Source organism: Esox lucius, chromosome 12 (genome assembly GCF_011004845.1).
Source record: "Esox lucius isolate fEsoLuc1 chromosome 12, fEsoLuc1.pri, whole genome shotgun sequence".
Lineage (NCBI taxonomy): Eukaryota > Metazoa > Chordata > Actinopteri > Esociformes > Esocidae > Esox > Esox lucius.
Window position 1 is genome coordinate 27,446,289 of NC_047580.1, and position 15,263 is coordinate 27,461,551.

The window sequence follows — 15,263 nt, forward strand, 5'->3', positions numbered from 1 at the left end:
ATGCATATATACCGCTTTACAATGTTTTTTCCAGGGGGTCCATGTAAGGACAGATTGCACCCCGGCCCGCTGTCACCACTCTACGCCTGTGTTTGTCCCCCTCACATTTGAAATCAAACCTACGCCCCTGGTTTATATCTAGAATGTTGATACATTGGAGGATCAGGCTTTCGAAGATTAGATTTCTCCAGACCTATCCTTCAGCTTTCTACCGAAATAGTGGTGGGAAGACCACTTTAATATTGTTACAAATAAGGATACCATCTTTAACAATTTATTATTTTATCAACTTATTTGAAACGCCAATAGCTTAAAAACTAAACCAGGTAATGTAAAAACGTCTCCCTTAACTCCTTTTGGAGTACATGAAAGGGCGGAGTGGAATAAGTATTGTAATCTTCTTCACGTATCTTTAACAATCACTCGACGTCTCCAAATTACCATTTGTTATCGCACAATTATCATATACATTAGTCAACACCTGTTTCACTTAACCACTTTTAATTAGCCCCATTGAAATGATATGCTGAAGTCAAAACAAAACTATCCAGCATGTAACTGGCCGTCTGTTATTTTTCAATCTCATTAAATTAACAAAATAGTCCTCGGTGTGGCACTGACACCAAAAACATTTATTTGTTAAACATAAATAGTCAATTAATAATAAAGTGGTATCTTACGAATTATGTATTTTTATGGATATTACTGCAATGGTTAAATACTGGAACATCTGCACAAAGCTAATGTTTTCGTTGCAGAAACCTATTGTCTATAATTCTATAGTTCAAACGACAAATATTAGAAGAACCCTCAGAAACATGGATTTAACGCTATTAAAGATCAAAGTTTCAGTCAATGGTCTAAAATGTGTTAACAAAATTATACTAATTCAGTTGGCTAATTAAATTAACAGCTCTATGTTTAGACTTTAGTTTCAATAAAAATCTGACCGTCAGACGAGATATAAGCATGCATCTGCCAGTTGATCCAATTAAAGTGATTTAGGGAAACAATCGATATTAAAATACAACATGGTATCGAAACCCGCCTATATTAAACTGTGTTGGGACAGTTGACGTTTTCCAGGTCCAATTTTACATTTTGAGAAATACAGTTGTATAGGTTTTGCTAATAACTTAAATTCAGGAAGGTTTCATTTTTTTGACATCAGGTAAAATGATGAGGACAGCTGATTACATTTATACATTTGCTCATTAAAATGTGGATTTCTGGATCCTTGAAGGCTTTGAATATCTTTTGGGATCTATTAAGAATCCATTGTTATCGATCATGTTGTGACAACAAATGGCAAAAGTTAGTTAGGAGTTTCTAGATCAGTAGCCTGTCGTCCGCATCAAATAGAAAACGGTGGATTTCAAATTAAGTTTCATTATTTGTCTCTCACCATAGAAATTATTGGTTTGTGAATTGAGATAGGTAATTTAGCGCCTTTAAGAAACCGTTAAAAGGAACAGAGGAGTTCTCCTTTGATGGGATTAAGTGTGAGTGAAAGCGATGTCTTTTGAACGTAACTGTCAGTCACTGCAACTAAGGACCGCCCATGACTGGATAGGGGTATATGAAGAGCCAGCGAGGGTGGACAGCATGTCATTCAAGCCCTGATGTTCTGGACGTAAGGATGCCTGCGTCACAAACTGGACTCGGAAACTTCTTCTTTGAGAGAAACATCAACATGCGCCCTGGATATCAGATACCAGTTTTGGGATGTCCACCTGGCATGCAACAGCAACAAGCCCCTCATCTCGCTGCGATGGCTGGGATACCTTTGGCATATTCAGGACTACAGGGATACAACTTCATCCCTTATCCACCCCACAGACACGTTGCGCACATTGTAAGTAATTTTATCATATGTTTTCTATATCTAACCGATAACATTTAAAGTTTAAGGTCTAAATGCACCTATCATTTATGATATTATTGTCGGAAAAACACCAATTGTACACGCCAATAAATGTAATGCGTAATTACGCAAGTCATTGTGGTTGGTGACACATTTAAACGTTGAATCTAAACATTGCCATTATATTTTCAGAACAACTCTTTCGACCTCAAAGCGGTGTCTTCGTATCATCAAGCACTTCTCGGCCGAGGTGCTCCGTTTTTCCCACAATATCGACTAGGCGCGACAGAGGACCCGAGCAGAGTCGCCAAGGTGGCAACGCGAGAAAGCACCAGCGCGCTCAAGGCCTGGCTAAATGAGCATCTCAAGAACCCATATCCCACAAAGGGTGAGAAGATCATGCTTGCCATTGTTACTAAGATGAGCCTCACGCAAGTGTCCACTTGGTTTGCCAATGCTAGGCGAAGACTGAAGAAGGAGAATAGGGTGAGCTGGGCGTCAAAGGATAAATCTGACGAGGAGGAGGGCGAGAGCGACGAAGAGGATGTAGAAGGCTCTCTGCAGAAAAGCCGTTTGGATGACGAAGATGAGATAGATCCTCAAAGCTTAGATGATAACTCAACGCCCGAACCGGTGGATGCGCGTCTGGGAAAACTATCAAAGGAGGACCAAAAAGACAATGAGCGTGCCACGAACGACTTAAATGTCGTACAGAGTGACACTTCTCCATCTCGACTGAAAGTTAAAGTTGAGTGTCAAAAGCCTAAAATATGGTCTTTGGCAGAAACCGCAACATCGGAAACGGTGAGAAAGCCCCAGGACAGTGCCTGCCACCCTGGCACAAAAGTTGACAAGTTCTGGGCAGAATGGGCATCAAGGAACGGACTGTATATTCCAGCATACCCTGCTCACGACATTTTATAACATATTTAAAATGGTCAAGGACACATGTTTGCCTATTTTGCACTTTAAAATGCCAAACTCTATGGATTGGAGTGGGTCTACTTTTTCACGTATACACGCCTAGGTGTGTTACTTTACAGAACATGTTATGTCATTTAGATTAAATATATTTTCAATGAACACTTTGTAAATTATAATTTCTTTTGTCTTATCACGAAAACATATTTTGGTAAAATAAAATCCCGAAAAAGTATTGATTTTTTGTATGCGTTTTTACTGTTTTCATTGACCAATTCCAGGTGGTAGGTTGAAGCATCTACAAGACTAGAAAAGTTGGTAAAAGTTGATTGAATTCCCGAGCGGGTAAGGAGTTTGTCTATCATCTCTACGTGAACAAGGCAATTAACATACATTTGTAATTTTATTGAATAAGACTACTATAATTTAACGCCAGGAGTAGCTGGGTGCAGGGGGTGCGGCTGCACTGCGGTGGGTAGGGGGCCGTGCTTGGCCTCTATAATAAATATTATTATCTATGTGGTTATCACAGTCAGAAGTCTGCTGTGGGGTTATTTACGCCAGAATTACCGCATCTTAAAGGTGGGGAGGCTTACTTTATATTGAAACTGTGGGAAAACCCCAATGATTTTCCAAGAACACTTAAAAACACATTTTAAATGATTCCCCAATTCCACCATTTAAACAACTTTCTGGGGTAGATGTTTGAGGAGGTATGTTTATTATGTGGTTCTTTGAGTAACAAATATAAATAGTTATTTACAATTTATTTTGAGGAACTTACTAGGTTTCACCCACTGTTTCAATGTAAAGGATATACTCCGAGAAATGTCTCATGTAAGCAGGGGTGTAGAATTGGGGGGAACAGGGGGTCATGATCCCCCCCCCCCAATATTACAGACATATCAATGTGACCCCCCTGGAAAAGAGTGAACACCCTGGGATTCATTGATCCAGACCGCCCTAATTTACAACACAAACCTACGCCATTGCATGAAAGTGTACGTTTAAGCAAGATTATTTCAGCTGATGACAGTTTAACGTTGTTCTGGATACACGGATGCTAAAAGACAAAATTGTTAAAAAACAATTGTAATAACTATATAAAATAGTTGTTTTAAAAAATGTATCGACAAAACAAGGACCTCTCTTGGTAAACCAATGGCCAACTTATGCTACTGACCCCTTTGGCCACAAGAATATAAAATTAAAACTGACTGAACTTCATAAAAGTATTTATGATTCATGATTCAAAAGTGTCTATTATCTTTATGAATTATGTTCACTAAAACTCCTAACCTGCATAGTGGAGAGAGTTTGTGTGTTGAGGATCACACACACAGACAGCAGGAAATAATTTCTCATACTTGTAATGAACACTCGGACCAAGGGATAGAGGTTCCAATTGCGGAACGCAACTGTCAGTTTATTAACCAAGGCACAAAAGGGCAGAGGCAAGATTCACAACAAGAGAGGCAAGCAGGTGGGTTCGGAAACGGTGGACAAAACGAGAAAGCGACGGTACTGGTAAAGGCAGGTTGGCAGAATAATCCACAGGGCAGGCAGGTCAGGAGGGAGGCTACTAAAGACGGGGACAGACGGGAACAGGGCAAGGGTAGAGAACCACAACAGGTAGCTAGTCAACGGCTTGTCACGTTAACAACAAACAATACCTCACCACCGAGTGGTGGCGGAGGACTGTCTTAAATAGGGGGAGCCAATGAGACGCAGGTTTTAGTATTCCGGTGAGATTGTGATCTTGAGCGAGAGCTGCGTTCAGGTCCACTACGTCGTGAGTGCGTAGCGGTACCGGGTAGAGGGTGCGAGTGGGTGGAGCTGGGACGCTGCGAGGACCTAACAACACTTCAAACAGGGATACGGCGTGTTGTATTCGGTCCTTTCCTCCAAAATAGAACTATGCCCAGTCAGAAGATCAAATCAAAGATGAGTGTGTTTGTGTGTTTGGGGGGAGGGGGGCAACCTGGGCGACTAATCACAGCCTCACCCAGGTTTCCATGTAATTTTCAAGAGCTGTTTTATTAATCCAGGGATAATGAGAAACCCTGATTAGCCATAAATGCAGTTTTTCCTTCTTAACCACACTTTAAACACACACTCATTCATTGCAAAAAGTGTTGAATAGATTGACAGATAATGACAGGAACTATATGGTGTCACAAACTAATCAACTTATTTTCTATAAAGGAATTATAAGCTATATAAATTGTAGGTTATCTTAAGAACATACATGTTTTTATTATACAAATGTGTAAAAAGTAATAAAATTAAAAAACAAAGCACCACAAGGTAAATTCCACCCTATGACTGATACTGAAACACCAAGATCCAGTCAAAGCAATTCATATGGCGCTGGCTTCAGTAAAGCACTACCTCCCTCTTGTGGAAATAGCAGTCGACTGATAACAAAAATGTAAATCATAAGACTGAGGGGTCTGGTGCAACTGTACTTACATACCGATCAGCTATAACATTTTGACCACCTGTCTAATACTGTGTAGCTCCCCTTTTTGCCACCAAAACAGCCCTGACCTGTCAAGGCATGGACTCCACTAGACCTCTGAAGGTGTTCTGTGGTATCTGGCACCAAGACGTTAGCAGCAGATCCTTTAAGTCCTGTAAGTCACGAGGTGTGGCCTCCATGGATCGGACTTGTTTGTCCAGCACATCCCACAAATGCTTGATTGTGCAACAACGCTTAGGTATCAAAGTAACATCCACATGAATGGCAGGACCCAAGGAATCCTAGAAGTACATTGCCCAAAGCATCACACTGCCTCAACCGGCTTGCCTTCTTCCCATAGTGCATCCTGCTGCCATGTGTTCCTCCAGGTAAGTGACGCAAACGCACCCAGCCGTCCACATGATGTAAAAGGGAACATGATTCATCAGACCAGGCCACCTTCCTCCAGTGCTCCGTGGTCCAGTTCTGATCCTCACGTGCCCATTGTAGGTGGTTTCAACTGTGGACAGGGGTCAGCATGGCATCCTCACTGGTCTGTGGCTACCCGGCCCCATACGCAACAAACTGCGATGCACTGTTTTCTGATACCTTTCTATCAGTACCAGCATTCACTTTTTCAGCAATGAGCTATAGTAGCCCGTCTGTTGGATCGGACCACACGGGCCAGCCTTTGCTCCCCACATGCATCAGTGAGCCTTGGCCGCCCATGACCCTGTCGCTGGATCACCGCTTTTCCTTCCTTGGACCACTATTGATAGGTACTGACCACTGCAGACTGGTAACACCCAAACAAGCACTGCAGTTTTGGAGATGCTCTGACCCAGTCATCTAGCCATCACAATTTGTCCCTCGTCAAAGTCGCTCAGATCCTTATGCTTGCCCATTTTTCCTGCTTCTGACACATCAACTTTGAGGACGGAATGTTCACTCGCTGCCTAATATATCCCACCCACTGACAGGTGCCATGATAATGAGATTATCGGTGTTATTCACTCCACCTGTCAGTGGTCACAATGTTATGATCGGTGGATATGTAACCATTACACTTATATGGTTATGATATCATGTTTAATGCAAAAACCAAAGTTCAGTTACAAGAATTAAAACAAAAGAAACATGCAAACATGACACAGCAACAAATCAATACATTTTAGGACAGTTAAAGATGTACAAAAACAAACCAGCAACATGTCTTCTATTGCCGTGGGGACAAACTCCACATAAATCGAATGAACTCCGGCAGCTCTTCAAGGGCCATTGTCCCAGTTTGTAACTTAAAACAGTCATGTCAGACAACAGGTGATTCCAGGTAGTGATATAGCTTATAAAGAGATGACAACTGACATTTGTGAATCGCAGACCGAGGTATGGTGAGCTTTACCCTCCTCCTGTGCCACCACATGTCCATTCTCTGTCATGTCTTGAGCCACAGTGTAGGACTCAGCTTGGGAATCATTAACATCATCCTCAACTGGGGTTTGAGGACATGGGTGTTGTGGTTGTAGCTCTCCAACTTGGATCAAAGCTTCATTTTGTTCCAATTGCTTTTCAAATACTTTTCCTTCTTTGTGTTCTGGTTGTCCAGGCAAGCAGTTAGAACGAAGACAGACCATACAGCATCCCTAAGGGGAAAGACAATGTATCTGTTCATAAGTGTGTCTACATTGTACAGCATAGCAAAATTACATTCTTGGCTGATACAAGGGACAGAAATTACGTACCATTGCTTTATGGAAGGCATCTCCAAGTCTACCTGCAACAACATAAAAAAAAGTTAACCAAAGATCCAATGTAAAGTTCACTAAAATAAAAAGATTAAAGCAGTGATATATATATATATATATATATATACCTTTATATTTCCAAATGATGAATAGGACCAATGGAATAATAACAGCAATTACAGCTCCTACTATGACTCCAGAGGAAATGGGTGCTTGCTCTGAAAAATAAATCAAAAGAACATCACAAAAAGTTTAACCAACCCACCAAAACCAACCTTTGGTTAGAGCCAGCCGACACAACAGGTTTCGGTTTGAGTAATGCGGTTTCAACACCTAGCTGAACTACAGTTCTACAGTAAACCATGGGGTGGAATTCAACAGAATGCATTACTTTGTGGAACTGATGGTCAAATAACAATAATGGAGTAGATTTTACAGTTCACACATTTAGACAGTAAACAGCCTTGGGCTACAGATACAGAGTCGTTCTGACCTGCCCCCTGGGGGATATTCCATCAAGGCAGATAAAGGAAAATCCAGGCTCATTTCGATAAGTCTGGCTAATTTAAGTTAGAATTCCGTTCCATTACTGTGGCTTATAGGAGTCACTGCTCAGAAACCAAAGTAACTTATACCTCTGAACTAGCCTGCTCCCTTGCAGGCTAACTGTCAAGCTTAATTTAGCTGTGTTTCAAAGAATGTCCAACAGGCGGAAACAGAAACCCAAAAGACGTTTTGTGTATTTTCTCGCTTGCATCACTTTTGTCCTGTCCCGTGTTCAGAAACTTTTTTTTTGTCATTGCAACCAAGCATGAATTGACATGTTTAATTTAGTTCCAAAGAACATAACTATAAAAAGGAACAAGCTAAGAAAAGCATGTCTTACCACTTTCACTGTCTTCAAAAGCCAATAGTTAATTGCATAGGCCGAAATCCTGGGGGACAAGACCTATGACTTGTCCCCCCCAATATATCACTGTGAGCATAACTATTACATTTTTAGATTATTAATAATACGCAGTGAAAGCAATTGTGCACATTATAGACATTATAGCACGTTTTTAAGTTTCAAAAGATTGCAGCACCCAACCTTTTGCCTCACAATGGTTTGATGCACTGCCCCCCCCCATCCTCCCCCAGCCCTCAGCAGTGGCACATCGTGCAGGTAATGGGAATCTGACAGAGTCTGTCGTTTGTGGCAGACTTTAAGTAAGTAGATTTAACAAAGGATATGTTAGACATTTCTTTACTTCTACCACTCAATACAATAAATCCAGCCTTCATTTTCTCTGCACTGGATTACATTTCACACTTTTATTAACTCTATAACGATGGACCTACAGGAAATAGTTAATAGCTCACTGCAATCAGGCGTTTTCCTAATGTCTCTAAAAACAGCTGCCATTAAAACCCTATTAAAAAAAGAGAACACTGGATGCATCTATAATGAACAACTATAGACCTGTATCAAATCTCCCTTTTATAGTCAAGATCATTGAGACGGTAGTCTTCAATCAACTCAGCAATTTTTTGAACTCAAGCGGTCTCTAAATGTCAGGCAGGCTTCCGACCTCACCACAGTACTGAAATGGCCACGATAAAAGTTTTAAATAATATACGGCTGAATACTGATTCTGATAAAATAACAGTGCTGGTTCTATTAGATCTCAGTGCGGAATTTGACACTGTAGATCACAGAACACTTCTAGATAGTCTGGAAAATTGGGTAGGACTCTCCAGGACAATCCTTAATTGGTTTAGATCTTGATGGCCGGAGTTACTTTGTCACCCTTGGTAATCATGAATCTGATAGGGTGGCTATGACATGCAGAGTTACCCAGGGATCAGTTCTTGGATCACTTCTGTTCAATCTCTATGCTACCTCTGTGCCAAATTCTACAGAACAACATCATTAACTATCATAGCTATGCAGATGATACTCAAATATAAATGTCTCTCGAACCATATGACAACAGCTCAGTAGACTCACTGTGTCACTGTATACAGCACATAAATACCTGGATTAACCAAAATTGTCTACAATTACTCAGACCTTACATTTAACAGTCAAATCAAAGCGGTCACCAAAACAGCATTCTATCATCTTAAAAATATAGCCAGAATCAAGGTCTTGGTGTCCCAAAAAGAGCAAGAGAAGCTCATCTATGCTTTTATCTCTAGTAGGTTTGACTTCTGTAATGGCCTCTTAACTTTACTCCCCAAAAAGATTGTAAAACAGCTGCAGCTCATTCAGAATTCTTCTGCTAGAATGTTAACCGGGACCAAGAGAACATCACACTCCGGTTCTTAAATCTTTGCATTGGCTTCTAGTCAGTTACAGAATAGATTTTAAAGTGGTGCTTTTAGTTTATAAATCACTGAATGGTTTAGGCCCCGAATAAATTACTGATATGTTTGAAGAATATAAATGGAACAGGGCTCTCAGATACATGAACACAGGTCAGCTAATAGAGCCCAGAGTCAAAACTAAACATGGTCAAGCTGCATTTAGCAGTTATGCTGCACACAACTGAAATAAACTACAAGATCTTAGACATGCATCAAACATATACATTTTTAGATACATGTTAAAAAAAACCTCTCTTTTCACACGCCTACAACTGAGGACTTAAACTTACCGGCTTACAGCTTTTATAGCTTCCTATGTTTTTATCCTGTTTTTATTCGATTTATATTTTCTTATTCTATGCTTTATTATTATGATGTTGTTTTGATGTTTTCATTTGAGTATTTGTTTTTAATGCATTTGTATTTTTTTTTAAGCACATTGAATTGCTTCTATGTATGAATTGTGCTATATAAATAAACGTGCTTGCTTCCTGGCTACATACTTCGCAGATGATGGTAAAGTATGTACTGTTTAGTATATAGTAAGGTAGTATGTCAGTATTGGGACCTAAAGTTTTGCTCATAAGTTTGCATACCCTGGCAGAAATTGTGAAGTTTTGGCACTGATTTTGAAAATATCAGACTGACAGATCATGCAAAAAAATTTTTTCTTTTTATTTAAGGATAGTGATCATATGAAGCCATTTATTATCACATAGTTGTTTGATTCCTGTTGAAATCATAATGTTAACAGAAATCACCCAAATGGCTCTGATCAAAAGTTTACATACCCTTGAATGTTTGGCCTTGTTACAGACACACAGGTGAAAATGGCAATTAAAGGTGAATTTCCAACACCTGTTGCTTTTTCAATTGCAATTAGTGTCTGTGTATAAATAGCCATTGAGTTTGTTAGCTCTCACGTGGATGCACTGAGCAGGCTAGATACTGAGCTATGGGGAGCAGAAAGAGACAGTCAAAAGACCTGCGTAACAAAGTAATGGAACTTTATAAAGATGGAAAAGGATATCAAAAGATATCAAAAGCCTTGAAAATGCCAGTCAGTGCTGTTCAATCACTTATTAAAAATACATTCGGGGATTGTTTCAAGGAGCACAATTCGACGATACTTGAACAAAAATGAGCTGCATGGTCGAGTTGCCAGAAAGAAACCTTTACTGCGCCAATGCCACAAAAAAGCCTAGTTACAATATGCCTGACAACACCTTGACACGCCTCACAGCCTCTTGAACACTGTAATTTGGACTGACGAGACCAAAATAGAGCTTTATTGTCACAACCATAAGTGCTATGTTCAGAAAGGGGTTAACAAGGCCTATAGTGAACAGAATACCATCCCCACTGTGAAGCATGGTGGTGGCCCACTGATGTTTTGGGGGTGTGTGAGCTCTAAAGGCACGGGGAATCTTGTGAAAATTTATGGCAAGATTAATGCAGCATGTTATAAGGAAATACTGGCAGACAATTTGCATTCTTCTACACAAAAGCTGCGCATGGGACGCTCTTGGACTTTCCGGCATGACAATAACCCTAAGCACAAGGCCAAGTTGACCCTCCAGTGGTTACAGCAGAAAAAGGTGAAGGTTCTGGAGTGGCCATAACAGTCTCCTGACCTTAATATCATCGAGCAACTCGATGAGATATCAAACGTGCGGTTCACCAAAGACAACCAAAGACTTTGCATGACCAGGAGGCATTTTGTCATTACTTTCCCTGGTCATCTTGAAACACAAAGAATCAAGGTTTTTTGTTCAATCGCAGGTATGTGACCATTAAAATAAATGTAAAGTAGCCTACAGGTTGACAAGCCTCTGTATTAACGTAATCGTCTTTTTCATGCTTCCCCAATGTTATAGGCGCAATGGACAGTACCCATGTGCATGCCAGTCACCATCTGGACCTGAGGATGCAGACTATGTCAATTGAAAATCTTTCCATAGCCCAAACGTACAGGCACCTGCTGGGGGCATCTGTCTACATACTGTCAGGCACAATAGTAGTAATTGGATTTGGATAAAATGTGCACATCTGTGAAAATAGATCAAATCCGTTTTGATGTCAACACTTCTGTGGATTTAAATCCTGTTACCTTTGCATTTGCTCACAGAAATTTACATTTCAATGTCTGCCTCATACAAAGTAGTAACTGTGCTGTACAGAGATAATGTTTCACTTTACCTTATCAGCACAGATAAATCAGAAAAAATCTGGTATTTCCTTTCCTAACCAAGTATGTCATTGCACAAACATGTAGCTGCTGGAGGCCTACGCAAAACCAGATTTGAAACCTCACACAATGTCAGACCCGAAGTTACAAATATAATTCTGGAATGTGAGAAATGCTCGGAACTGGAATAATTTGGAACTGGAATTAACATTTTGAAAGACACCACTGCATCTAATCTTCTTAGTCTTGCTGAGCAATTAAAAAGGAAGGCTCTGCCAAGCAAAGTGTGCCACATCATTCTATGTCACGATACCCTCTATCTGCTGTCAGTTGATCTGCGATGGAAGTTGCGTGATATCCAATATCGAAGCTGTTGCCACATTCTTTTTTGGCTATTCTGTTGGCCCGTTTTGATGTAATCGCAGAGAATTAATATTGGCCAAGGGTTACTAGGTCAGAAAGGCTTCAATCCTCACCAAATTAGGCTAATTAACAGTAAATGCATTGTAGTTATGTCAGTTATGTAAGGTAGCCTACAACATAATTTTAATTGATCATAAATCAGATATCATCTGGCCTGATATTCATTTATTAAAAAGATAAAATTAAACAATAAGTAGGCTAGTATGACTTACACATTTAATCTGTCAGCAATACAGCTATGTCTTTCGCCTTGTCAGTTGCGGCAGTATTGCCCTTTTTAGTGATGTCTCCTTACAATTCTTTATGAAGTCCCTTCAGCAAGGTTTGTTTCCGCTGTTGAGAAGAACACTGCTCTAGTTTTTGCTTCTTTTTTGCGATGTAGTATCTTCATTTCGATAATCGCTTTTTCTGGACAGCTTATGGACTCTGTGCGCGTACACAATGCAAGCTTGTTCAAGCCTGGTTTGAGTTAACGTTGACAAGACAGAGCTAGATTGTTGTTCATGGAACGACTTGAGCCTTAAGTGGAAGTTGGTGTTCACTCAAGCTGGGCTTTTTCAATCAGGTGCAGATTTCATTAGCGGCATTGACGGAATGCCCCCCCAGAAACCTCTCTCTCAGAGCTAAGGATCTGGGACACATTCTGTACTTGGTTGCTGGATATGTTAAGCCTAAGAAAAAGCTGCATGAATGCCCTTCCCCTCCTGAAAAATAAACATAAAATCCCTAAACTGATAGTTGTGTTTGCTTATGTTTGCAATAGATTTGTTTTGAGAGAAAGAACTATGTCATCTACAAGCAGCAGTGGAGCAGCAGCTCAAGAAACTTTGAGGGGATAAAGGCCGGTGGTGGATCTTGCGGAAATGTCTGAATAAATAGCTACAAAAACATAGACTTCAGAAACACCTGAATCCACTCCACTTATTAATATATGAATATGTTTGAATGAAAATGTAGTGGTGTATGTTAAGTTTGTGCTGAGGTTATCGTAAGGACCCTGTACTTACCACATACCACGTCTGAGATTGCTGTTCCATCCGTTTTTGTGATTAATGCAGGCTCACATCTGAAAAACATAATTGGGGTTCAAATATATATTATGTTTACAAGGCAGTTTATGAAAATAACAGATGACAAAAAGTATGGAAAACAGGTAAATAACCCCCAAAAAGCGAATCAGTCAAATAAACCAACAATTAGGTTAATGGTGGCTACAATTAAAATTGTTAAAATTACACGTTAACATGCATCTCGTTTTAATGCTTGGAATGAGTACTCACTTTGTCCATGGCTTGCACTTACTCTCTGCAGAGCTGCCACTGGAGAAGGTATTTGCAGGACAGGCCCGACACACTGTATCTTGGATGTGGTCACCTGAGAACATTTACAGTGTATCAATGACCACAAAACTTAATGAAGAAGACCATCATTCAATATGTAGAAGGCTCCCTAACGTAGAATTCTGTTGGCTCAATATCCATAAGTCCTATCCTCCTCGGTTAATGTTGCCAGCTTAGTAAAACATCAATGATCATTAACGGTTTGTCCTAATATATGGCCTGGAATCTGTTTCCTGTCTTAATTCTGGGCTGCATTCTCGACAAGAACATTTATCTCAGTTTGACAGTGTCAAAGAATGAACTTCTTTCGGTAATTTGTGTGCTATTACAAACAATTAAACACACTCTTCTAGTCATGGAAATAACATGGAATTGCATTGATGTCAGAGGTAGTAAACGTATGCTCTAGTGAGCTCATTTCCGGGGAAAGTAACAATGCTTAAACAAGTTTTTACAGTTATGAGTGCCAAGTGCTGATTGGTCAATTGTTATGTCAATAATTTTTTTTTTTAAAAGGTCATCTGTTGCTGAGTGTACTTGTTTTTTTTTTACCTCTGGAGACTACGTCCTGCCCAGGTCCACATTGTGTGTGTGGTACACATGTCAGGCACTCTTTAGTGGAGCAGTAGTGTCCTGCCTTGCATCTGCATTCAATCCGGATAGTCTTGTTCCTATTGGCTATGACCTGAAAATTTTTATCTGTGACAGGAAGGAGATAAGAATTATTACAAACCAATAATGCAGATCAACAGTAATGTATTTTTATTACATAAAATTCATCAAATGTCTTACTTTGATCACAGAATGGTTGTAGTTCGCATTTAGTCTTCTGTGTGAATACTGGCTGGTATTCACCTTCTTCGCAGGAAAGGCAAGTTGGTTCAAGACAACTTCTTTCGTTTAATGTCATCCTTGTCCCTATTAAGAAAATGTGGTTTTAACGTTATAGCAAATAGGGTAATTCAACGTTTTTCCCTAATGGGTAGGCTTGTAGTGGAAGTTCAGATATCGAATAATTATATCTTCCTTACCTGGCATACACATCTTACAACATGTGTTATCTTTCTCATACTGTGTTTCTGGATCACAGGAATAAACTACGGGAACAATCTGTAAAGAAAAAAATAACTCAACCACAAACGGCACGGAAAGTACCTAGTTTTACCATCTCAGACAAATTTTCACTTTCACTTTCGTATCCAGTACTGTACCCCCAACGTCACAAAGCCGATAATGCTACGGTAGCTAGTAAATTAACTACACAGTGAGGGATTATAGCTCGAAATATATACAGCTTTATATAATGCTTCTTAAATGAAACCGAAACTACGTTGTTGTATTCGTTCTATCAAACCCACCAACATGTATTTGAAAATAATGCGTTCATATAAATGTACAGTACACCTATAGCTATGGATATCTGACGCATGAATGGTGAATACAAAATACAATAGTATTATTATTCATAAACTAGGAGTATACTTACCGAAATCATGACGAAAAACGTAACCACTTCCATCCTTTTCGCCTTGAAACAACGAGACGTTTTCGAAACTTCTCCGTTATTTGCTATAACTCAATCCGTAGCTACAGTACCGCCTAGTACTACACTCAACCTAGTATAACACTGCCAAAACGAGTCCATCAACAGTGAGCGAGACTGTGGCTTAAAGTGGGTCTATGCTATCTATATAAGGCTATATTAGGGATTTTTTTCCAAAACACACGTGGTCACTTCTTGTAAAGACCCAGCTCTCTCGGGGGGAGAGGGGAGGGGCAAAATACACTTCTGACGCTTCACATTAGATTACATTCGATTAGATACAACTTTATTGTCATTGAACATGTACAGTACAAAGAAATGCAGTTAGAATTTAACCTGACGTGCAAATAGAAGATTGCAGAAAATGTACAAGTGAAACAATTAAGAACCATACATGTTATAGGTGGGATCTATAAATGTACGAATGTC

At 39.8% G+C, this 15,263-nt stretch overlaps 2 protein-coding genes across 2 annotated transcripts; one reads left to right on the plus strand and one right to left on the minus strand.

Moving 5' to 3' along the window:
* Window positions 1-1,622: 1,622 nt before the first annotated feature.
* Window positions 1,623-3,003, plus strand: irx7 (iroquois homeobox 7). Its single transcript, XM_010875308.3, has 2 exons — window positions 1,623-1,855; window positions 2,057-3,003. The coding sequence occupies exons 1-2, from the start codon at window positions 1,640-1,642 to the stop codon at window positions 2,786-2,788; spliced, it is 948 nt and encodes a 315-aa protein (XP_010873610.1). The 5' UTR covers window positions 1,623-1,639; the 3' UTR covers window positions 2,789-3,003.
* A 3,318-nt stretch (window positions 3,004-6,321) lies between these two features.
* cd40 (CD40 molecule, TNF receptor superfamily member 5) lies at window positions 6,322-14,955 on the minus strand. The gene is given in 9 exon segments (NM_001303996.1): window positions 6,322-6,889; window positions 6,989-7,020; window positions 7,120-7,209; window positions 12,959-13,017; window positions 13,232-13,325; window positions 13,844-13,990; window positions 14,084-14,209; window positions 14,323-14,401; window positions 14,778-14,955. Coding segments are annotated over 9 exon segments (960 nt in total). The 5' UTR covers window positions 14,811-14,955; the 3' UTR covers window positions 6,322-6,589.
* Window positions 14,956-15,263: the final 308 nt, after the last annotated feature.